We start from the raw sequence: 24,993 nt of genomic DNA, 5'->3' as shown, positions 1-24,993 counted from the left end.
CCTCTTAACCAGGTTCAGCATTTTGAGTGAGACCCAGTAGAGGGACTGAAGAGAGAAAAAGCCCACACTACGACAAAAGATCAAACAACCACCCAACAACAAATAAAATCCAAACTGAAAACCCCCTTTCCCACAACTCGACACCGGAAGCACTTAATCAGAAAACTTTCCTGTTTACAATTTTCAATAACCTGTACACACTTCCTTTTCTGGGAGAATGGCCAACCTCCCATCACAGGGCTCAAAAAAAAACTTGTGGCCCTGTAATCTAGTAATTGGGGCATTCACCTCTGAAAGATGAAACTTGGTCAGCACTTATTTTCAGAAAGCTTTGGTATTCTGGTAACTTCCCCATACGTTTGAAGAACAATTGAGGATATAGATACCCAAAGAAGCATATTCACAATAAAAAAGTCATGGTCATAGTGGAGTTAGTCCAGCATAGGGGCCATGAAAATGACAAAGATTGGAGCATCTGTCATACAGGGAAGAGGATGAGAGCGCTGTGACTGTTTAGCCTTCAGAAAAGAAGGCTCAGGGGAGGGAGTAAAGAAGACTGAACCAGGCACTTCTGGACCAGACTCACCTGAGCAGCTGTGGCATCTCCATCCTTGGAGATACTCTAAACTGAACTGGAAAAGGCCCTGAGCAACCTGCACTAATTGACCCCACTTTCAGCTGGGCTGTGGGACTAGACCAGAGGTACCTTCCAATCTCAGTTCTAAGTTTCTATGTCCAACATGTGATTAAATGTCTGTCATGAGGATGGAAAAAGTAATAGTGTCGTGGTTAAACCCAGTCAGGTAACTCGTTCACTCACTTCCCCCCCTTCTTGCCCTCCCCCTACTCCCAGAGGGACAGAGAGGAGAATCGAAAAGAATGCAACTCCCATGGGTTGAGATAAGAGCAGTTTAGTAACCAAGGTATAACATAAATCACTACTGATACCACCAGTGATAATAATGATAAAGGAAATAACAAGGGAAGAGAATACATCACCTCACCACCAGCCAACCGATAACTCGCCCCCCCAGCTCGACCAAGCTCTGACCGATACTTCCTCCAACCCTGCAGTCACCCAGCCCTTCCGAGTAACTCCCAGTTACATCCTGGGCATGACGTGCTGTGGTATGGAATACCTCTTTGGTCAGTTTGGGTCAGGTGTCCTGTCTCTGCTTCCTCCCGGCTTCCTCTCCTCCCTGGCAGAGCATGAGGCTCACAAAGTCCTTGGCCAAACCAAAACATCATCGTTATCAGCTCTGTTCCCAGGCCGAAAGTCAAAACACTGCACTGCACCAGCTACCAAGAAGGAGGAAAATGACTGCTACTGCTGAACCCAGGACAGTAATTTAACCCCATAACATTATATTGCATAGTTAATGATTTTAATCAACATTTCCTTGTCAATGTACAGTTAACCATCAATGTGTAAACAGGCCAACGCGCTTTCTAGCTTTGCCCTATGAACCATTAATGTTATCAAAGTATTTATGACAAATAACTGGACACTATCAAAGTATCTTGATATTAAAATAAGCGGCTTAAGTACCCCAAGTGATCTAAACCAAGATTATTTCTCAGTTTTTTAAAAAATGTAATTTTACATTTGCGTTTGTGTAACTGCCAAATAAGTGGCAGCTCAGTCTGCCAAAATGAGGAAAGAGCAACAGGCTGTAATTACTGACTGCAACACACACAGCTCCTCTGCCTAATGAATCTTGCCTGCCACAAGCTCCTAACATTTTTTGGTGCACTTTGTACACTTTTACAACACTCATAAGAGTCATAATCTACAGTTTATTATTAGATTAAAATAGATTATGAACTGCAGATTGAAAAGAATAAAAAGTTTGATTATCAACCCAAGCATGACTCAGAATGCAGACATGGCTCAGCTAGAAAGCTATAGGCTTAAGGACACGTGGAAAAAAGCACCAAAGTCTGAACTCATAGCAGCACAAGCAGTGTGCCATTATTACTAACTTTAAAATAATTAAGAACATTTTGCTTAAAAAGAATCCTTAGAATTAATGCTTTTTAGCAGCACAGTGATTTCAATAGTTGTAGTTTTCTGTAACTTAAAACACAATGAAGTAAGACAACAGTTTGTACCATTTTCATATGCATCCTCCCCTTTAAAATGAAAAAAACCCAAACAAACAAACCCAAAAAGGCTGTGTTGATATCTAGCCATTTGGAACACAAAATTCACATTTAGTTTTACAACCACAATAGGCAAGAGAATGGTATTTCTTGAATTCTTTAACTAATTTCTTCTTCTGCTTCAAAGGAATAGTAGGGTCACTGTCCATCTCTTGAACCAATGCAAGAAGATACCGATTTGTTTGTTGGTTTTGATCTTCGTATTCTTTAGTTGTCACACGCTGACAGAAGGTGAAGCCTTTGTGAGAAATCACAGGTTCAGATTAAGTTTAATGGATTATGTAAGAGCCTGATTAAAAAATATGATCAGAAACGTAAGTATACTGATATTGTGGTTCAGATGCAATTATAATTTTCTACAATGTGGAACATAGCCCTTCACTCAGCATGGATGAACATCTAAACATTAACTGCAAAACTAAAATTGAAAAGCAGTGTTATAAGTGGAATATCACAGGTGTTTCCATATTGCAAACAGGCCTGCAAGAAAAAAACTAATACTGGTTTTACAAATGGAAACCATAATGAAGCGTGCTACACAACAAGAATGTCATCTTGTAATTGTCATGATCCAGCAATTCCTTAGGAATCAATCCAGATCCAGCAAGGTCCAGTACATAATGCAAGTGAATAAATACTTTTGAGGAACAGTTGTTTCTGAAATCAGGAACAGAATTCAGGAACTTCTAGGTGACCAGACAGCTCAGCATGGTTTGGGCACCAGAAGCAGAGGTGATGCAACAGGCAACGGTTCAGGGTGAGGGCAAAGAACTACACTCAGAGATATGCAACTCAAGCACGACCTAGCTATAAAAAGGTTGTGGACCCATGCAGTAGAGTACTGCCCTGCAAGGACTAAAGCCCCGTCATTAGGCAGGTGAATTCTAGCCCAAGGAAAGACTGGCATTCAGCTACTCCAGACACTTTTTCCTCCTATAAGCGTTAGGGAGCAAGTTGGCTGAACAAGTACAATTGCCTAAAGGGGAAAAAAACTCTTCCTTCTGTACACCACTGTCTTCTTGAGGCTTCACATCAAGAGTTGTAATAACCTGAGCTACCAGATTTTCACATAGACTTGTCCCTCCCTTCTTTTACACCAAGTCTATCAAACACCAAATGTGAAATACTTTACGTTTTAGTAAAGCCAGGTCAAGATTGCGCTTTCAAAAGAAAAAGCTTAAAAACTTCTGGCAAAGATAATAATTCTTAAAACTTCAGGGTGGATTCTTTAATCCAACGGTTTCAAGTAGGTACTAGATTAAAGCCAACCTCATAGTTCCCTCTTTTTAGTATTTTATATTTCCAGCAGATCTAAGGATTACCCTCCTGCATTAGACTGACCCCCTTTTTTATCAGGGTCCCACAGCCTTCCCTCTTGCTCCCACCTGCACTTCAGAAGTTCACCAGCTGAGAACGCTCAGCAGCTCCCAGGAAAGATTTTTCTCCTGTCTCCTCCATGAGAAAAGGGAAAATGTCACCAGAATATGAGGCACACAGGAAAATAGGGAAGTGCCATGCTGGAGAGCTTACAGTCAAATCAAACTAGCTACTTCAACAAGTAGATAGAATCTATACACATTTATAGATTGAAACACCAAAACTTTGTAGGGAGAATACAGCATGGGGTTTGTACTTCACTTGTCTGTTCAATGGGCAGATGGAGATCACAAACTCCAAGAATTCTGCAGACAGGCAACTCCTTCCTCTGTTGCTCATCTCTGTGGGCTTCTTAATACTCAGAACACTGAACAGGAAGCAATTTTGGCATATTCAAAAACTCAACATGGACGGTAACAGATTCTGTACCCAAATTACTTCTCAGGCAGCTGCCATATTAAATACAGTATTCAACAGCACAGTAACTTGCAGTGTAATTCAGTTCCCTAATGGTTTCTCTTCAGTGTTTAAGTACATAATGCACTGGCAATACAGAAATCAAAAGGAAGACGGAGTCAGAGATAAATTCAATTATTTAAGCTAACCTTTTTAATCACAGCGCTGAAAGGTATTTTTGACAGCAAGGCCAGATGGAATGTTAGCTTGTAAAAGAAGTGAGCTGGAAAACACTAATCCCACATGCATGCCAAGTGTTGGATGCCTGCCTTTTAAGCTACACTACCCTTCCCCAAGTCTTACACTCTTGTACTTACACAGAAAAGGAAGAGTGTTCTTCAAAACACTAAACAATCCAGGTCTGTGCTCAAGACATCTATCAGAACCTCGAACTACCGAGGCTCTAAGAGAATTTTTAGGTCTTGTGTCAGAAATAAGAATGCTATTTCTAAATATAAAATCACATCAAATTCACAAACCAAATTATAAGCAAGTCACTTCAGGAAGCACATTTCATGCTGATCTTTCCAGAAGTAATTATTTTGTAAAAAGAATTTGTAATGTGTTCAAACTAGACAGTTAATGGAATTCTTGTTCTCTATATTCAGACATCAGTATTTTGCTTATAGCAGATAATTTAGTTATTTAGTGAATTAGCTGCTAATACTTTAATGCTTCATTTCTAATAAAGGAAAAGAACCTAGTCTATGCAGAATTATAGTCAACTGATGATAAACTCATTTTTGTAAAATGGGTTATATAAAAATGCATATCACATCATCTACCTGAATTGGTATCTGGATCTTGTCCTTCTAGCAAACTCTCAAGTCTCCTACTGGTTAGCTCCAGAAGAGTTAAAGGAGTCTGAAAATAAAACCCAACAGAGAAAAAAAATTACAAAAGCAATTCTTCTATATTTTAAGAATGTAGAGCTTTCAGGTGATCAACTAAAAAGAACCCCAACTATTTAATTAGCTGCAGAACTCAATGCTTACATTTATTCAGGTACATGGTCAAAGTCTCTCACAGATTTGCACTAAACCACGTAGTTTTACTAGAATACGTGCTTATTTCTGGTATTTCTGACCAATTAAATATGAAGCAGGATATTCTAGACAGTGTTTTCCATTGAACTATGGCAAACAGTGTAGTGTAGACCTTAAACTTATTTCAGCTTATAAAATACACAATGCTCTCAACTGCCCTGTGAAAGAGCAAGGTACCACCCATTCTGCTGTGAAGCAGTGGGCACTTCATTTGCCAGATCTGGCTCCATCTGCAGTCATGTCAGAACCCTCAATAGCAAACAAAACTCAAAGAAACAAACAAATTATTTTGGCTGTATAGTAACAAATACAAAACTCACACTGACCACTTGATACTTGCAAACTAAACTGGAGCTAATTAAACAAATCTTCCATGTGTCTTTGGCTGAGGTCAGGAATGGAAATAAATGTGTAAGAATTAAAAAGAATATTTTACAGAAATCAGATCAATGTTTCTGTGAAACTTACTTGTAACTGGACAGTAAGTGCCTGCAGCATTTTACAGGTATATTATAACAGCTAATTATTCATCTAGTTCATCTCTATCTTGTTTATCTAATTGTTCATCTCTATCTAGTTTAATATTTTAATGAGGTGTTTCATAATTAAGCAAAACAGTAAAGAAGCATCACAACTTCTACACACTGGTTGAATTCAGAAGGTCAATATAGGATCTGGGAAGGTTGCCTCTTCTCACATGTGTGACAACAATGGAATGTAAAGGAGACTAAGATATGCTTGCATATATACAAAACTAATTATGTTAAAAAGACCATTTAATTTTGCGTTCAATTTAAAAGTTAAAATTTGAAAACTCCAAAGGAACTGTTAGAGTTGTCAAAGCTGTACAGGTACACCAGGACACCAGAGCATGCCACCTTAAACACCACCCATGTACGGGTATGTCAGCTGACTGCTAAAGGAGAAAGACACTATGAAACCTAAAAAAATCAGTAGGCCACCATCAGAAATATTGTACCAAAAGGCCTCTATAAAAATTTCTTAATACTTTAAATATTTTCTTAATAGAAAGTAAAGGGAGAGGATAGTTTATATAAGAGATTATAAACTCTCAAAAAGCTGTCCTCCATGGCTTGAATACCTTCTCACCCTGCTTGACTGTACCATTAAACTGTAATGGGAATATTAAACTCTGCTCCTCAGACGTGTCATCTCCAAAATGGCACTTCATGGTATTTAAACTGACAAAACTAATGAGGTGAGGAAAATGCTACCTTCAAGAGGTCAGTGTGGCTGTCCATCAGAAACTCAGTCAGCAGTTCTGCCTGTGGTTTTGACAATGTCTTACTTTGTAAGATGAACTTTGTGAAAGTCTTGATGATAACCAATCTGTTCTCAAACTAGAAAAAGAACCATTCAGATTTGGCATTAGGTTCACTTGCAGTGTGTTAGCAAAGACTAAGTATAACAGGATGCTATCAGTGGGAGGAACATTTTGATATTTGTTTTAAAACAAATCACATTGTAAGGCAATAAACAGAATACTTGTAACTCTTGGGGGGGGGGGGGGTGGTAAAAATTAGTTTTCCTATGGGAAAACATTACTTCCCACACTAAACATAACAAATACTTACTTGTTTCTGTAATTTGTAGCCATCAGATTCTGACGCAATGGCTATGAAAGTCAGGAGTCTATGTAGCTCTTCTCGGATATTTGGTGCTAATAATTTTAAATAAAGTTGTGATGCCTCTAGAGCTTGATCTGTTTTTCCTTTTTCTGCAGTGGAGTAAAACAGTGCATCCAGTGAAACTATTAATTTTCAGAGTCAAGAATACATATTTTAAATCCAATATTAATCCAGTTTTTTGGAGGGGTTTCTCTCCAAACACAACAGGCTATCCCAGTGACTTCTAAAATCTTTAGACAACACTTAATAAAGCATTTAATCAATGTAAGCCTACAGCCTTTGTCCCACAGTTAGTCAGGGAATAGATGTGCTTAAACAATATATACAGGACATTACTATGTTTTGTGTACAACTTCAATCATCACTTCAGTGTTTGCACCTGTTTTTGTTTACATATCTTCATATTATATTCCAGGATCCATCTCCAAATAATTAGTGAGCTGAACAATTCTAACTTGCTCGTTGTTTTGAGGGTTTTGTTTGGGTTTTTTGTTTTGGTTTGGGATTTTTTTGGGGGTGGGAGGAGGAGCGGTTGCTGTTAGAGGTCGATTTGTTGGTCCACCCCAACCTTTCCCACCTTTTAAGCCGTTAGGTTAGGAGTTTCTCAAGGAAATGTGGTAAGGTGGAAATAACTTCCAATAAAAACACCCTTTAGATAATTCTAGTTATCTTCACTTTGAAAGTGAAGAAGTACTGAAAAGTCATGAACCTTTCTTAAGGCAAGAGCAAGATGAGTGCAGATACAGGAATAGAACATACGCATGATTTTCTGGTCTCTGTCCTGTTATTGGGGACAGAGGTTTTATGTTATAAGAAATAATCCAGGACTTTAAAGGGTGTCCAATGGGCATTTGAAACCATTTTTGTTTAAAAAGAACATCAAGAGTGAGTGAGCCTTTTATAAAAGAAGGGCAAACAAAAGAGCAGGAAGAAACTGCCAGAAGACATGATCAAGACAGGTAAAAAGTATAGATGTGAAGACAGGAAGTTAAAATCACTTTGAGAAAAGCTCAAGAGTTTCCCTGGTCTGATAAAAGCTTCACTGAGTTGCTTTAAAAGACCCTCTCGGTGTGGAAGTTCAGTAAGCCCAATGGACTCATTTAACCAACTGCATTCATCTTTAGCATAAGTATTCTAGATCTGTTTATTTTAAAGACAAGCACAACACACTTGCTTTCATAACAGATGATAGTATTATCAGCCATTTGAAATCAAACTGTTCAACAACTGAGGAAAATACAATTATAACCATATATACATTGATGACAAAATGAAGTGGCACTTTAGCTACCTGCAGCACTTCTCAAATTAATTTTGAAGTGTTTTATATATGCAGACGTTTATAGCTAGCTCAAACTCTCTCTTACACTAGAGTCAGAACAATGGTACTTCATCAAAGTAAGGTTAACTGCACTGGATTCTACTTGATAATTATTAGTAGAATCCAAGTTGTTAGGCACTAACAACCATAATATATTCCATAGCACTGAGATGGAAAAATGGTTGGAAAATAGTTAATCACAATCTCCTAACAGTGATCTAGTATGAACTAGACCACAGCTGAGGACCCCAGAAAACAAACTAATTAAACTATTAACTATTAAAACATAAAATCACTTCCTAATGGTAAAGTTATACTTACCACTTCATCAAAAAGAAGTAAGGCATTAGAAACTGCTTGTGAGATAGTCCTACCCAAGTTGGAAAGATGACAAAATTAAAGCAAAAGTAACAAAGCAGAATAGACCTGGACATTCACAGGTCATACAGTTTAGATCAAGCAGGTACTTAATAAAGAAAAGACTTACAGGCAATGAAAGCATTATTTATCAGAATTATGAAACTGTCTTTACCCTTGCTACAGATTTGGCTGGTTTGATTCTCTATGTATTCTATAAAATTGGTTTGTATCGGTTTTTCATTTAAAGTGCTTTTTAATTTAAAGCGCTTAAATTTAAGTAAACATTTAGCATAAGTTACTTCTGTTTTAAGTCAGTTATTTCAAACTGGTATTCTTTTCTTGAGGATGGGTTATGCAATTTTGCAAGAGTTTCCTTTTCATGACTTCTAGTTTATTTTTCTGTTTAGCAAAATACTACTGATAAATATATTGCCTTTCATATTTTTGTGAAGTTTCGGCCACAGGATCTATCCCTCTGCTCCAATTTTTACACAGGCCAACTCTGCTCCTATGCTAGTAAACTGCCATAGTTCTCTAAAAACTGACACATTTAATAACACTCCATAAACCCTACAGACCTGAAGAAGTAACAGGGTTATTTAGAGTAGGATTAATCTTAAATTTATATTTAAATTAAACCTTTCTGTTTTACTTGTGAGCATATGTAGGGAGGATTGGGAGTAATGGTGAGGGAAATCACAGCCTGAATCATAATCTCAACAGCCCCTTTTATAATTTTAAATAATGCGTATTACTAAAAAAGTCTTAAGTACACAACTTACAAAACCTTATGCTGCTTAACAAGAAAAAAGTAAAATCATTTCCATGAAGTATTGTTATTAGTCAGAAGTAACACTAAGAGAAATTGTGACTAGTGGTAAGAAATGTTCACAATGAGAGCAGTTATATATTGAAACAAGTTACCCACAGAGGTTAATGAATCTCTATCCTTGCAGATTTTCAAAATTCAGCTGTACGTAAGCAACTCGCTCTAACCTCAAAATTTGTCCTTTGCCTTGAGCAGAGGTTCTGATTAGCAACCTCAAGTGTTCCCTTCCAACCTAGAAATTAAAGTGCATCTGCAACAGCATTGCAAATGGTGTTATGATTTAGTCAATTAATGCTTAGCAAGTTACATCCTTTATGTAGCTTTCACTTACATTTTTTGTTCCAGGTTGCTCTTACCTATAAGTTCTATAATTCCTGAATGAATATTGAGATCCTGAGTGTCAAGAAGGGAGTCTTTCTTTTGACTATAGTACTTTATTATAGTGTCAAAAAGAATCTTCTTGTATGTATTCAGACTGCAGGGTTTGTTAGTGCTTTGAGGTAACTGCTGACTAACCATCACTATAAATTGGTCTGGGAAATACTCCAAGCATTCAATTGCAGCATAGAGCCATTTGTCAAGCCTGTAGAAGGAAAAGTTAGTTTTAGTCCTTACTTTAAAATGCTCTGCCTATTCTTATTTAACCCTTTAAAGAAAATTAGATAGAAATAATCACAGAGGTATAGTCACATATTTGAACCACAGCATTAAACTTGGTGCTTATTAAGCAGTTTATGTAACTTATTTCGCCACAGTAGTTCAAGGACCTACTCAAAATAAGCAACTTCCATGGTTTTCTAATGCTACAGATGGTATGGCTGAGGTATGTCCAGATCAGAACAAGCTGCAATCATGCCAGACTGTCACTGACCCCAGGATACTTGCCTGATTCATCTAGTATTTTAAACCAAACACAACAAAAACCCATCAGGGATAACCAGGGTGGAAAACCAAGGGACTGAATATTTACAGAATAGAAAACAGAGAAAAAATAAAAATAGTTTAAACCTCAGAAGACTGTGGAAGCAGTTTATTACATGACATACTACAAAGGCATGAGTTTTCTTAAGCATTTTTTTTACCTGTACAACTTAACTAGAGAGAGAAAACATAAGGAGAATCTAAAATTCAGGTAGATATCTACTTTTTCAAAGAGGAAGGTCAGAGGAAAGTCACTAACTCAACCATTTTGTACAGAATAAATCTACAATTATAGAACTGTGGGGGGCATAGGGACAATTAATTTCATCTGGCTCTCTGGATATAAAATAATTTGAACTGAACCATAGCTTGTGAGAAGATGCAAATATTATTTAAGATCCACAGAATCTCATTTTTATTATGGAGAGAAGAAAAAAAAAATGGATCCTTCTGCTGTATAAGTAAATAAACAGGAACTTTTGTTCAAACTGCAGGGCCAAGGATTGTATAAACACTTGGATGCATAAATGGGGTAATACAATAAAGTAGAAATGGGATCCTGAACTCCCTTTAGTTATGATCCCATGAGTTGTGCAATCACTGCAAGCAGGATTTGATTACAGTTTTTAAGTATCTGCAATGAGAGCAGGTATTTGATTATTTCAAGCTTAACAAGACACCATTTGAAAACTGAAGGCAGAAAGTTAGGCATAATCCTTCACCTTCATATTGGGGACAATTAATCCTACAACTACTTGTAATACTGGTGGCTGTTCTTCATACCTGGAAATTTCCATTGCTCAGACATGCTATCATCTAATCCTAAATAATATGCTGCCTACAAAGATGCTACTCTACTCCCCAGTTAAGTAATTGTAAATAATGAAGTAAGCATTTAATTTTCTTAACAATCACCCGATATATTATCAAAGACGTAATGTTATATACACTTAAAACAGAATAATACAGAATAAGAACCACATGAGATATTTTGAGAGACATAAGCCCATCAATCACCCCCAAATCAAGTACAATGTAAGTATAAAGCACAAAACCAGTGTTCATTAATGCACTCTTGGAGGAAAAACCCATGGAGTTAAGATGCTATCCAGCAATAAACCTAGTTTGGAACCAGAAGTTTCGTTAGCTTATATAAAACTATGTACATTTGTAAAAATATTAGTGTTTTCTCCCTAAAAAAAGAATACATTAAAACTATAAAAAAAGTCTTTTTAGGTACACAGATTGACCTCAATCTCACAAATAGATCGTATTGATTTGTCAGAAATAAGCATTAGTAAGTCATATACAAATGCAGAGACATGCCTTAACATATTCATTAAAAGAACATGTTAAGATAGAGATCAGCCCAAGTGCAATCAACAGGAACACTACAAAAATAAAAGAACATTTAAGGAAAAGAGCTCTGAGACATGCATATTTTCCCCTTTGTATTCTCATTGTATAAGCATTCTTCAATGCTACAGCTTAGCTTCTCCTTTTCATGCTGTTGACAATGAATGCCTTATTGACATTTTAGTCTTTACAGCACCACCAGGAGGAACTGTGACAAACAAGAGGCCTCAGAATAAATCTTTACAATTCACTTTTTGTGAATTTGATTACCACATCTGAAGTCAACAAAGGAAAGTTCATTAATGCCACCTCTGCCTACAAGCATAAAGTGTAACGATGTGTACTTAAAATAAATCTTTGAATAGTAAAATAAAGTATTTACTAAGAAATCCATTTTATAGATGTATAACTTACTCAGGCAACCTTAAGCTACTTGCAATCTCTCTGTCCAGGAAAGTATTTGAGATAATCAGATCTTCTTCTTTGCCAAAACAGTCTGGTTTTGTCTTCACTGAAGACATCAAGATATCTTCTAGGAATGGAATGTCAATTAACTGCAGCAGTCGTAGCAGGGTTTGCTGTTTCCAGACATCTTCTATTACTGTTACCATAAACAAACAAACAAAACACCCTCGGAAGTAAGATCTTATGTAAAAGATTAACCTTTGCTTTTACTTGCTCAAGAATGTTTCAAGTGTTCAAGAAGGGAACAAAATAGGAATGCCAAGAAAGGAGCTTTAAAGGGAACATCTTTCTTCCCCATCATGTTAGAATTAGTAATAACCTACTCTACTTAGCAATACGTAGGAGACAAGTGAATAGCACAAGAATTCTACAATACATATGTACTTAAAACTTATTTCCTTCTGAAGTGATATTTGCATAAATACAATAGCACCATACTGCAAAACCTCAATCTTGTTTTGTTTCTATCAGTTTACTTACTACAAACATTTATCCATTTAGCACTCATTTAGCTATTTTGTCATTACCGACATGTTAAATTCAGGACTATGAGGGGCAGTGTTTAACAGAAATGAACTACTCATTCCAAGTAGATACAGTGAAGAATAAAAAAGTTTTAAAAAGAAAAATTCAATCCTCACCTCTTTTTGAAAGCAGATGAGTTGCTTCACTAACCATGATCTTTGGAGGTAAAGATGTATGAACATTTATTGATTTAAGAAGCTCCTCTACCCTCTTTTTATCAGCCACTTCTAATGCTAAGGGGCTTGAAACTGTTGTTTCACTCTTCGTTCTGCTTGGGGGAGGGAATAAATCAAAAGTATAACAAACATGATCAGGACACATTTATCTTTCTGTCACTACCTAAACTGCTGTCAAATCAGGACTTCAGGGTGTCATTGTATCTGGGGTCTATCCTGCTGCTAGAAAAACAATCATCCACATCTGCCTTGTGCAAAGGTCAAGGATATTGGTTCCAAATGCTGTTTATTAGTTCCATTTCTTTTACCAGCTTCCAGCAAGTAGCTCAGTCATGACAACTCTCAGATTTCAGCACAACTGACTGCAAAGCAAAATGATTCCTAGGCTTATGCTACTGTGCCAGACTCTATCTTCTAAATAACAAAGTGCAGATCAAAACAATGTAACACTACCAACAAATATCAGGTAGCATCCATGATTTAGGCATGCCATTTCTCAAAACTGGCATGCATTTCTCAAAAGCCTCCAACCCCTAGGTTAGGCAGACAAAACTTCATCTACAGTTAACCCATACCAAGTTAAAAAAAAAAAAAATGAAAATAGTTCAGAGTAACTCACTTGGAACGTCTTTTCATCTTCTGTTTACAGATTTGCTCAGGAGACAAGCTCTCATTGTCTTTATTCTTTCTCGGAAGAAGAGGAGTAAGACTACTATTTACAAATTTATAGAGACTAGTGTTTGTGTCTTCAAACTCTGTTTCTTTCTCATTCTTGAATAAGTAAAGCTTTGCTCCAACCGGCTCAAACACCTTGTGATCCATCAACGCTTGGCATACACGGACTCCCTTCAACCGAGAAATATCATTGCAGCTTAGGTACATGCTTTGCATAAGATGACTCAGTACCACATCAACGGCATTGGAGCCAGTGAAACAGTTTTTGTATGTTCTCAGATGTTGCCTACGTCTTTTGATTTCTACCTGACTATGAAGAGCATGAATAATACTATTCCACAGCTGAGTTGCTTGAAAAGGACCATCACGATCTGCAAAATAAGTATATGAAATTTTTACAGATGTTTATAAAGCTTTACTTTAACAGTAAAATAAACTTTTTTACTCTGTGAGATTATTTGTATATGTATGTTGAAAAATTCTTCAGAAATCAGCTTAATTTTCAAAGAAAGAGAAATAGGTCATGAATCAGTCCTTGTTGTAAGCTGACTCACTCACACAAGGGTAGAGTCAACAGAAGATAACAAAAAGACAGTAAAAACAGGCGAGTAAGGGGATTTTTTGTTGTTACCTCACTTGTGGCATGTATGTACACATACGCATTAACTCATTACAGAAGCACAGAACGGCTGAGGCGTGCAGGGACCTCTGGGTTCCACCTGGTCTAACCTCCCCTGATCACTCGGAGGGCACTCGGAGCTGGTCACCCAGGACCATGTCAAGAGAAGTTTTGTGCATCTCCAAAGGTAAGGCATTGATGAGAACCCCCCTGAGCCTTCTCCCATCCAGACTAAGCCGCCCCAGCTCTCCGAACCTCCCCTAGGGGAGATGCTCCTCCAGCCCCCAGTTTCTCTTCCATACATCCCTCTCAGCTTGGCACACGACAAACCAAGATTTGCAATGTATTGTATTTAATAAACCTCTCTGCCCCCAACCTGTCGCTCCGACGGTCAGCCACACCCCTAGCAGCGGCGTTCCCGCCCACCACGACTCGTTGGAATACAGCCTCCTCTGACCGCTACACCTGCGCCTTCTCCTCGGGCCAATGGCCCCTCCCACGGCACCCGCAGCCCGAGGCCCCAGTCCAACGGGCGAACACGCACAGGACCCTCAGAGCCCGGCCCGCCCCGCTCCGCTCCGCTCCGCTCCCCCGGAGCCGCCGCCAGCCCCGCGCACGCTGCAGAAGCAGCCGCCGCAGCAGCAGGGGGGCGGCCGTAAGTCTTCCCCTACCTCGCCGCCGGCCGCTCCCCCGCCGCGCCTCCAACTCGCTCTGACTGCGGAGCCTCCTGAACCGCGGAGTCAAATAAACCGCCATAACATCGGCTAGTACCGCCCGCGGAAGCCGGGCGAGTGCATCACTTCCCACACTTCTCCACCTCCTCTGGCCACCGCCCCAGCACCGCCCCTTCGGGGCGGAAGTGAGCGTGCTCCGGCCGCCCGCCTCCCCGGCGCTGTGGCTGTCGCTATGGAGTAGCTGGAGCGGGACGGGGCCGAGTAGGGATCGGAGCGAGAGACGGAGCCGGCGTGACAGGCGGCGCGTCGGGGCCACAGGGCGACAGACAGCCGGGCGCTGAGCGGCAGCTTCCCGCGGGCTTAGGTAAGTGGCCTGGCCCCCGCGCCTCGGGGCAGGAGAGGCTTCTTGTGGCCTAGTGGTGGTGTGCGAGGCGGGCAGGGCCCACAGGGGCGCGGGGCGGTGGCCTCGGGTCCCGGGGGCGCGGCGCAGGGTGGTGGAGGGGAAGGGGCCGCTCTGGAGGCGCGATCGTTGCGTGAGCGGGGCCTGAAGGGGACTGTTGAGGCGCCCGAGCTGGTGGATCACCTGCACGCAGACACCGCTCACCGCCGTCTGCCTCTGGCTGCCGCCTGCCTCAGGCAGGATCCATTCGGCTGCCCCGCGGATCTGCGAGGATAGCCACCGGCCCTTTGGCAGCAGGGAGGACGGGAGCTCCTGCGCGCCGCTGGCGGTGGGGTCTCGGAGAAGCGGCGAGAGTCTGGTCTCGCTGAAAATAACAGTAAATACTTGGTCTAGAGACTCTCCTAGAGTCCAGGGGTTTGTGCAGCGTTTAGGTTAGGTTCCACCTGTCAGCAAGCGCCAGGCAGATCTCCCTGCGTGGATCTCATTTCTGGTGGTGTTTCAGTTGCATCTCAGTACCAAAATTATAAGAAAAATTGTGAAGGTGGTTTACAGTGAGGGCAGCTACACCGTGCACAGTGCATCCTTGCATTTGATCCTTCAGTTGTTCTTATAACAAGTGCACGAAGTTGGTTGTGCCTGAAAAAATATGTTCGTTTGGGGGTTTTGCGTGTTTTTTGTTTGTTTTCTCTCATTGAGACTCAGTTGTTCTGTCACCTATTTCTTCTGTGAATTCATCATTGTTTGGGTCAGTTGGATGGAATGGAAGTTTAGGTTGGGTGACATGAAGTACTCATGCACCTGCCTGCTGTCTTGGTTCGCAAAGGGGAATCCCAGCTTGTGATATGTCAAAATGCTGGTAGAGTGCATGATGCACTGCCCTACAGTGTGCACCTGTATCCATGCATCAGGTGAAGCTATGAATTAGTTATGGATTATTAGGATAAATTAATAGTTTTAAATCATGCGGTTGTTTTACATTGAGAATGGTGAGGAATTGAAGAATCTTTGTTTTGGATTTACCTTTATTTCACCATTTTGAATGTTTTGCCTCGTTTCTCATTTCTGCGCTGGCTGTTTCCTCCTACCTTGCCAAGTGATTAGGTCGTCATCATTTGGACATATTGTTGCTGGTGTACATCAGCATAAAGACCGTTATTGACTGGGAGGGGAATTTCTGAAAACAACACATTGCCCATTCAGATTTCTTTCTAGGATTAGTTCCAGGTTTCATGGAGCTAGTATCAGTAGCATTAATATTACCCATGAAATTCAAACAGGATGAAATCAAAGTTCTCAAACTTATATTGAATGTCCTGTGTTGCTTGTCTGAACACTATTACTCTTAATATCCTGTACTTTTCTCATTTATTACATTTTAACTTGAAATGAAAGTTTCATTGTGGGTGACTTTCTTTATTGTCCTGTGGTTGTTAATTTTTCTATAAAAAGTAGTTCAGTTTTAAAACAACTGAACAAACCAAAGTTTGTACAGTTGTGAACTAAAAGTTTATATTTCAGATATGGTTAATCATGATGATTTGTTGTATTATTGATACTACCCAGAATAGGTGTATGGGTTGTGTTTGTTTTTTTTTTTTGCATGGATTTTCCAGGTACCTTTTACAGTTCAAATGCTGATACAAGGATTTCTACAAATATGCAATGTTACATGGACATGAACTTAAATCAGTAGCTGCTTATTGAGAAATAAGTTTCTAAGTACTCCTTACTTGGTAGCTGAATTAAACAGTAGTTTGCATACCATCAAGCTGGAGAGGAACAGGTTGGACAGGGCCTACCAGGCTTGATTTTTAAACCCTAATCCTTCAGACACTGGAATGCTGTTAACATTCTTACATGGTGGCTTTTCCAGGCTTCTCAATAGAGTTAAACTTTCACCCACAGCAGAGGGCACTTCTGATTTAATCAAGGCTACACAATTTTCCAGCTGTGTAGAGAAGCTCCCTTTCAGATTTCTACAAGAGAACTTGAACATGCACATCCATTTTCTTCATAATATTTCCACAATTAATTTTATAAAGTGTCTCTTCAGTTTTCAGAGTTTTAACACAAGATTGTTTTGCACTGATACTAGAGAAGGTTTAACGCTGGGAGTGAATGAAATGATGCAAAAAGCACAAGGTTTAAAACCAAATAAATTAGATTTGTGGTTACCTTAAACTCATTAGGATTGATTTTATAGTCCTTTAGCATGTAGAGTTTGCCCCATGGAATAGCTGCAGAATAAAATCTCAGAGAGCTGGAAATACCTCCTGCTTTGAATACTTCACAATCCTTGTTTCTGTCAGCTTAATGAAAAATTCCTTTATATAGGGATATTGGCCAATGTCTAACAGCTGTTTGGTCTTGGGCTGCCGAGTTATTAATTGTATGTTTTTTTCCACAGCACAATTCTTAAAGTAAAATTAACATATTGTTATAAAATGTCACATAGTGTAATAAAATAATTAAGGAATTGTATGTTCCCGTAATTTATTTCCAGCTATGTTCTCAACAAAACACTTAATACGTAACAAGCAAGTATGTACTTAAGATTATCTCATTGTATTCAGACTCAGCTCCTCATCTGAAACTCACAGTCCCCATAATTAAGACCAACTCCACTTGAATGTACTTGCAGTTAAACCTGGTTGTGCACCTGAATAGTCCCCTTAGAGCTATAACTGATATTTCTGATTTTGAAGTTGAGTATTTTCAAGATTAAGATCTGTGTAGCAGGATACCTTCCTGTTTTATAATAACATTTTCTTAAAACTCCTGCTTTGGTTCTTCATTTAGTAGCACAAATTTGAGTCACTCAGCTGACATGGAAAATGGAGGAATATCTATGGAGCTAGAGCATTTAGTGTATTTCTGCATTGCTCTGTGGAAGAATACTGAAGGTGGGGTACTGCAACAATATGCTGGAGTGAATTGTTCAGTAACTCATATAACTTTTTAAGAGGTTGTTTAGTTTATCTGTTACTGCTTTCAGAAAATAAGTCTATCTTTCCAGTTTAATATTAATCAGATTATTTGTCCTGATTTCTAATGGCATCAGATCTATGGGAAGGAAGGTGTGCATGAACTTTAGTGTGGTTCATTTCAGTCAAGCTATAGAGGTGTCTAAAATAGGTTGCTCCAGGTTTTGTGAGACTAAAGAGCTGTGAAGAGGAAACAAACTCCATTTGTGTCTTGAATATGGAAAAAGCTGTGGAATGAATGTAGGTATTATATAGACCAGACCATTACCTTATAAATGTATATAATACAGTGGGAAGAGCTGTAATTCATACAAGCAAGCACCACATGTAATCAGAAGGACATTGGACTGATTAGTCACAGTGCTCACTGGATTATTTGTTAATGCCTTTTGCTGCTTTTGTCCTTGTTATCATGATTTGATAAACATCATCTTTGTCACAACAGAATCTTGTCTTTGCCATTTGAATAGTAATGACTTTCTCTGTTTTTCAAAGAAGTACTTTAATGCAAATTACATACTAGTGAGTCGAGTATATGACAAATAAGGCCATAATTGAAAATAGTATTTCTGCAGATTTCAGTATATTTCCTGATGTGTTATCTGTTGTGGTTTAAACCCAGTCAGGTAATTCGTTCGCTCACTTCCCCCTCTTTCTTGCCCTCCCCCTGCTCCCGGAGGGACAGAGAGGAGAATCGAAAAGAATGCAACTCCCACGGGTTGAGATAAGAACAGTTTAGTAACTAAGGTATAACACAAATCACTACTGCTACCACCAATGATAATAATGATAAAGGAAATAACAAGGGAAGAGAATACAACACCTCAGCACCAGCCAACCGATAACCTGCCCCCCTCAGCCCAACCAAGCACCGACCGATACCTCCTCCAGCCCTGCAGTCTCCCAGCCCTTCCGGCTAACTCCCAGTTACATCCTGGGCATGACGTGATGTGGTATGGAATACCTCTTTGGTCAGTTTGGGTCAGGTGTCCTGTCTCTGCTTCCTCCTGGCTTCCCCTCCTCCCTGGCAGAGCATGAGGCTCACAAAGTCCTTGGCCAAACCAAAACATGGCTATCAGCTCTGTTCCCGAGCCGAAAGTCAAAACACTGCACTGCACCAGCTACCAAGGAGGAGAAACATGACTGCTACTGCTGAACCCAGGACATATCTTAGGTTTATTTTACTATAGATTGAAGAAATAGTGCTCTTCGTACCTTATTTGAAAGAAAGAATGAAGACACATCCTTAAATGTTGCTTTTGAATATACCACATAATGCTGATTCCAGGAAATAATTTTTTCTCACATTCTCTCTTCATCTTTGCTCACACTGATAAGGAAGATGAATGTCTGTCTCTGTTTTGCACTGCTTGTTTCCTGTATTCGTTCTTTCTTGTGTATCCATATCAGAGACACAATTGTATAAATGAACATAGGCTTCAGAACTTCTGTCTGGCAGAATAGGCAAGTCAGATTTTTTGAAACTATGCCAACTTGACAAATTTTGAAATTATGACAACTTAGGAAACTATGGAAGTACACACTAAGAGGAAGATGAACTGAGTTGTAAGCTGCCACCATCCTTTATCTCATAAATTTACAAGGTGAAACTTCTGTGTACAGTTTTGTTAAAGCATAAAAAGGTGGTTTCTTATTTCCTTCCCTTGCATCATCTTATTAATACTTAAACTCATTAATACTTAAATCATACACATAGTAATGTCAGTGGGTAAAATACTGAATTTTAAGCTTTGACAAGCACAGTATAGGAAAGAACACATTTTTCTTCTGTATATAATACACATCTGTTCTTCTTCTGGTCTGGAATCTTAAGCAATCCCTCTCTTCAGAAAATGTGCAGTTCCATGAACACTGGAATTCAAGTATCCTGTTTTCTTTTAGATTTGGTTTTCTTTGTTGATTGATATTGATATAGCAGGTGTGAACTTTTCCCATCATGGGAGCAGTTTACATATTCTCTGCTTTATTCAATTACCTGCTTTTAAGAAATGGTTGAATTTCTCAGATCTAATGAAGAATGATCAAGAGATTTAGAAGTTTTTGAGGAGGAGTAGAAGCAATGACACAGTGAGGTGGGAGTCAGTCTCTTCTCCCAAGTAACAAGTGGTAGGACAAAAGGTAATATCTTCAAGCTGTGCCAGGGGAGATTTAGATTGGGTATTAGGAAACACTTCTTCACTGAAAGGGTGGTCAGGTATTGGAACAGGCTGCCCAAGGGAAGTGGTGGAATCACTGTCCCTGGAAGTGTTCAAAAACCATGTAGATGAGGACCCCAGTGATATGGTTTGTGGTGGTCTTGGCGGTGCTGGGGTAATGGTTGGACTTGATCTTAAAAGTCTTTTCCAATTGAGTTGACAGTGTGATTCTATGGCGTATAATCCCCAGGCATGCACATGCAAATAATTGTATGCAGTATGGATATGTATAATTGCAAAGCCCTTGTGTAGGTGTTACACTTTTCAACATGTGTCTTGTGTTAAGAGAAATTGTGAAACTTTTTTTTTTCTTGTCTTTGTAGAATAATACATTGGGGCACAGTTGAGACAATGGAGTCCATGCTGAATAAGTTGAAGAGTACCGTTACAAAGGTAACGGCTGATGTCACCAGTGCAGTCATGGGAAATCCTGTTACCAGGGAGTTTGATGTTGGCCGACATATTGCCAGTGGTGGTAATGGTCTTGCTTGGAAGATATTTAATGGAACTAAAAAATCAACAAAACAGGTGGGTGGCCAAGTAAAGACCTAAGTTTATAGCTTAGTTTGTAAGCATTAGATAACAGCCTATTAGGTAGCAGTTGGTAAGTGTCATTTAAATACAAAATTCAACTGGGCAGACCAGTGGTAAGGGTAGTACCGTAAGTAAAATGAAACGAAGAACTGAACGTCATTTAAATATAATGTCCTCAACTACACAGGTGACAAGCCTTCACTGCTGGAGAAAGAAGTGATTTTGCATTCATAGCATACCATTCCGGACCAAAGTCTAAAAGAATAAAGAAGCTTGTTTTAACATGAATTGGTTACAGTATCAGAGTATCACAGTATGCTAGAGATTGGTTCCCCAATTTATTTACCTTCCAGCTTTTTTTTTTTTAATTCTGGCAACAGGACTGGCTTTTTACAGTTGAAAATAATCATGAAATATACCATCATTTTTTTTCTCAGCAGCAGAGCCTGTAGTTTTTTGCTCAGCTTAGTTGTAAAGCTAGCAGAATTAAGGAGATAATGGTTTGCACTTCAAGACTGCTGTAGTTGTGTTTAACTTTTATTGTGGTAGTCCTAAATATATTAGTGTTAGGTAAGTCAACTTTCTGTTGTTTTGATTGTGCATACATTAGCTTCGAAAGGAAAGCTTCCTACTATTTGAACTTTAAAGGCAGATTCATTTTAGAACTGAAATAGTTGTATTATATACCTTATGGCGGAAACAAATTCATAGCAAAAACACTGACAAGCTTCTAAAAATAAAGCCCTAAAAAGCTGGAGGAAAAATTTTTCTGGCAAAAGACCAGAGTAATATTGGAATGCTTTTCAGCATTTTAGTTCAAAGACTGTTTTGCTTTGCACAGTGGGAAGCTTTGGTAAAACATGTGTTTGCATATTGAGTTACATTTGAGTATTTATTGAAAAAATGCATGAGTGCCTGTGGGTAAAATAGAGAACAAAAATGAAAGGGAAAACAAACAAAGTTGCTAAAATCAAGCACTCAGTTGCTACCTTAAAATTTCCCTTGCTTTTATATTCATGACATAGACTTTAACATGATCACATTTAATGTATTTTTTTCCACTACATCATTCAGTTTACAGGATAGATGGTGAACTGTAGTATTTAAATATTTTGGGTTTGGTTTGGTTTGTTTTTTTCTTTTCTTTGTTGTTGTTCTGTGCCTAGTCTGGGGTATTATTCCCCACACTGTTCAAAATGTCATTGAAAATAGAAGGATTTGAGTTTCTGCAGTGTTCATCACAATAGTTCTAGAATGTTTTACAGGTATTGTTAACATGCTTTGTCAGTATGCAGTGAGGTAAATAGGAAAAGATTGCTATTTCATTATCGTTACATTTCCAAAGCTTTTGAAGGCTTTAACTTAGTAATACTTTCTAGTTTTGTTTGCATCTTTTACGGCACACAAGCCCAGTGAGAATTATTTCTGTCCTCTTACCCCCCCCCCCCCCTTTTTTTAGCAGTTACATTGGCTAAGATAGGAGCAGGATTTTTGCATTCTCTTTGGTTTATAAGGTGTTTATGTGGGTAAATAAGGACATGTATTTTAAACTGTCAGTGTGTGTTTCAAATTGCTCTGTGTTTAATAAGAAATGCGAGATTGCAAGTGGACTTGGAGGCTGTGGTGGGTGGACTCTGACCAGCAATAAAATACCCACACAGCTACTCAATCATTTCCACACCCCCAGCAGGCTGAGGGCTGAAAATAAGAAAAAAAGCAAGAAAACTCCTAGGTCAAGATCTGGATAGTTTAATAGGTGAAGGAAGGCAGGAGGAAAACCAGGTAAAGCAAAGGAAATTGTTCACTACATCCCACAGGCAGAATGATGCTCAAGTTAGTCTCCAAACAACAGCCACCTTTGAAGCCAAAAGCCCCTTCTTTCTCTGCTCTAGTTTTTACCACTGAGCATGATGTTATATGATACGGAGTAGCCTTTTGGCCAGTTTGGGTTGGCTGTCCTGATCATGTCCCATTCCAGTCTCCTGCCTACCCACAGCCTACTTACTGTGGGAGCAGAGCAGGAAAAAATGAAAGCCTTGAGGCTCTGCAAGGACTGTTCATCAACAGCAAAAACAGTGGTGTGTTATCAGTACTGTTTTAGCCACAAATCTAAAACACAGCACCTTATGGGATGCTATTAAGAAAGTTAAATCCAGCTCAGTTGGACTCAGTACAAAGGAAGACTGCCTAAAGAAGCTGGAAATAGGAAACTGGGGTGTTTAGTGATTAAAAATACAAGGATAAAAAAGCCTTATGAACCTTATTAGTGAATACCAGGTCTTTGACACAGGAGTCAACAGGATTCCCATAAAATACACAAGCACAATCAAACAGAACTGTTTGACACTTTTCTGTTCAGTGTTTAAAAGTGTTTTAGATGAGTAAATGTGATTATAGCCCAGTTAAGTCCATCCTGTGTGTTCCTTGTTGTGGACAATGATGCTTACTACTGTTGGCACAGGTGACATTCATTTCCTTGTCAAAAGCAGTGTAGAACTTAAACAGTGATATTTTTTAGGTGATTCATGTTAAAAATCTAAATTCTTGACAGTAGCAACAGATGTTTTCTTTAAGGTCTTAATCCTGGCAAATATTTACACAGTACACATCATAACATACAGCTGTCTCAGTAACATCACTGAGGTTTGCCTAATATCACTTTGAAGTAAATGAGTACCATAGAATCATAGAATACCTTAAGATCATCTAGTTCCAACCCCCCTGCCATGGGCAGGGACACCTCATGCTAAATCATATCACCCAAGGCCTTGTCCAACCTGGTCTTGAACACTGCCAGGGATGGAGCATTCACAACCTCCCTGGGCAACCCATTCCAGTGCCTCACCACCCTAACAGGAAACAATTTCGTCCTTATATCCAATCTAAACTTCCCCTGTTTAAGTTTTAACCTGTTACCCCTTGTCCTATCACTACCCTTGGCTTAAACATGTGGGAGATGAGACAGAAGGTGCAGATGGTCTTATGTTTGTGAACAGAACTGAGATTTAAATTTAGATCTCTTGAGTGGTCAGTCTAGTCCTCCAAATACTTGTCTATACTTACTAGCCCAGCATTACCAATATACTTGTTGAGACAAGAGCATGTAGAACAAGGTGTGTATACTTCCTTTCACATAATGAATGAAAATCTGTGTTGTTAATGGTAAGGATTGTTTTGTCTCTACTTTTTCCACTTTCTTTGCGGAGACCAGTCTTATTTTTTTTAAATATATTTTAGGTTTTTAATGTTAATTTTACATCATGAAGTCAGAATTATGCAGAATTAAATAACGAGTAGTCATCTGCAGGACGAAGTTACTCTTCCTTCAAACCTATGAAATGGAAAAAAAAACCAAAAAACCAACAAAGTAGAAGCTTCTCTAGAGCTTTCTGTGGAGAGAAGTGGTAACTGTGTAGCCATAGCAGGCCTTCATCTTGGCAAGTTTCCATGGAAGTAATGGCAGGAAGTTGAATCCCTATCAGCTATAGTCAGTAGCCCTCCTTTTTGGGCTGAGTAACTTGAGGCTTGAATTCTTGTGAAACAGAAAAGGAAAAACAGAAATAATGTGTTCATAGTCAGAATTTGACAGGTCAGTTCACAAACCGTAATACCATGAACACTTTTAAATGTTTCCCAGCATGCTATATTGTTTCAATAATTAATTGTGCCTTGAGAGTGTGTTCTGTGGCCCATGACTCGGGTATCTCTTCATTCTTCTGTACAATTATATCTGGTGACATAGGGGAGTTAAGATACTATATTGTTGATATAGCATTCAGCATATAAAAATCAATGTTGATTATAGAATTGAATTTCAGAATGCCATATTTTGAATTACTAATATCAAACGACAATTAACATTTTAGTGTCCATGAGCAGAGATGTCTGTATCAGACGTTACATCAAAATGAAAGTACTGAAAGCAAGGTGTCACACAGCTCAGATTATTTTTATTCTTGACACTCTACAGTAACTAAGTCTACAAAATCAATGTGACAGAAAGAATTTTCATACCTAGAATACTACAATTTCATATAAATATTTATGGTAACCTAATTTTGTATATGTAAAAATTCAGTCAAACTTCAGATAAACCATGAAGGATTGCAGCAAGCACCAACAGAACTTATATATAGCCATTGTAAAATATTCATACGTTAGCTGATGTCACATTCTATGCAATTTAAAAATTAACTTCGTGAATTCTTTTGACTTGTTGTTAAACAGAAGTGCTTTCAGAAGCGCTG

At 38.8% G+C, this 24,993-nt stretch overlaps 2 protein-coding genes across 7 annotated transcripts in view; one reads left to right on the top strand and one right to left on the bottom strand.

The window, feature by feature from the left end:
• Positions 1–1,349: 1,349 nt before the first annotated feature.
• Positions 1,350–15,495, bottom strand: DEPDC4 (DEP domain containing 4). Of its 4 annotated transcripts, none has more exons than XM_061476400.1 (9): positions 15,196–15,495; positions 13,264–13,690; positions 12,585–12,739; positions 11,893–12,079; positions 9,558–9,784; positions 6,638–6,780; positions 6,278–6,403; positions 4,782–4,860; positions 1,350–2,401 (listed from the first exon to the last, which is right to left on the bottom strand). In XM_061476400.1, exons 2-9 carry the CDS (start codon positions 13,533–13,535, stop codon positions 2,187–2,189), a joined length of 1,404 nt encoding a protein of 467 aa, XP_061332384.1. In that variant the 5' UTR covers positions 13,536–13,690; positions 15,196–15,495; the 3' UTR covers positions 1,350–2,186. The 4 variants fall into 4 exon arrangements, with proteins under 4 accessions (XP_061332384.1, XP_061332385.1, XP_061332383.1 ...); XM_061476401.1 differs by lacking the exon at positions 15,196–15,495 and adding an exon at positions 14,610–14,975; XM_061476399.1 differs by lacking the exon at positions 15,196–15,495 and adding an exon at positions 14,610–14,821 and having other exon boundaries at positions 11,893–12,010.
• Positions 14,798–24,993, top strand: part of SCYL2 (SCY1 like pseudokinase 2) — a 34,179-nt gene continuing 23,983 nt past the window's right edge. For 2 of the 3 annotated variants that reach the window (XM_061476397.1, XM_061476394.1), the window contains exons 1-2: positions 14,798–14,976; positions 20,536–20,740. In XM_061476397.1, the coding sequence (XP_061332381.1) occupies positions 20,564–20,740 (177 nt within the window). In that variant the 5' untranslated portion in view covers positions 14,798–14,976; positions 20,536–20,563. Of the gene's footprint in view, positions 14,977–15,614; positions 15,638–20,535; positions 20,741–24,993 lie in introns of those variants that run through there. The other variant, XM_061476396.1, reaches the window with a different exon arrangement.

This window comes from Pezoporus flaviventris, unplaced genomic scaffold, assembly GCF_033815535.1.
Source record: "Pezoporus flaviventris isolate CSIRO_AGI_PZ_B2104156 unplaced genomic scaffold, CSIRO_AGI_Pfla_v1 ptg000096l, whole genome shotgun sequence".
NCBI classification, from domain to species: Eukaryota; Metazoa; Chordata; class Aves; order Psittaciformes; family Psittacidae; genus Pezoporus; species Pezoporus flaviventris.
This window is presented reverse-complemented; position numbering and strand designations above follow the sequence as displayed.

Coding starts and splice junctions, on each gene's coding strand:
- DEPDC4 (XM_061476401.1), bottom strand. CDS start 14,694: ATGGCGGTTTATTTGACTCCGCGGTTCAGGAGGCTCCGCAGTCAGAGC. Junction 12,080..12,584: donor TCATCTGCTTTCAAAAAGAG/GTGAGGATTGAA, acceptor TTATGGTAACAG/TAATAGAAGATGTCTGGAAA. Junction 6,781..9,557: donor AGGAATTATAGAACTTATAG/GTAAGAGCAACC, acceptor ACTCCACTGCAG/AAAAAGGAAAAACAGATCAA.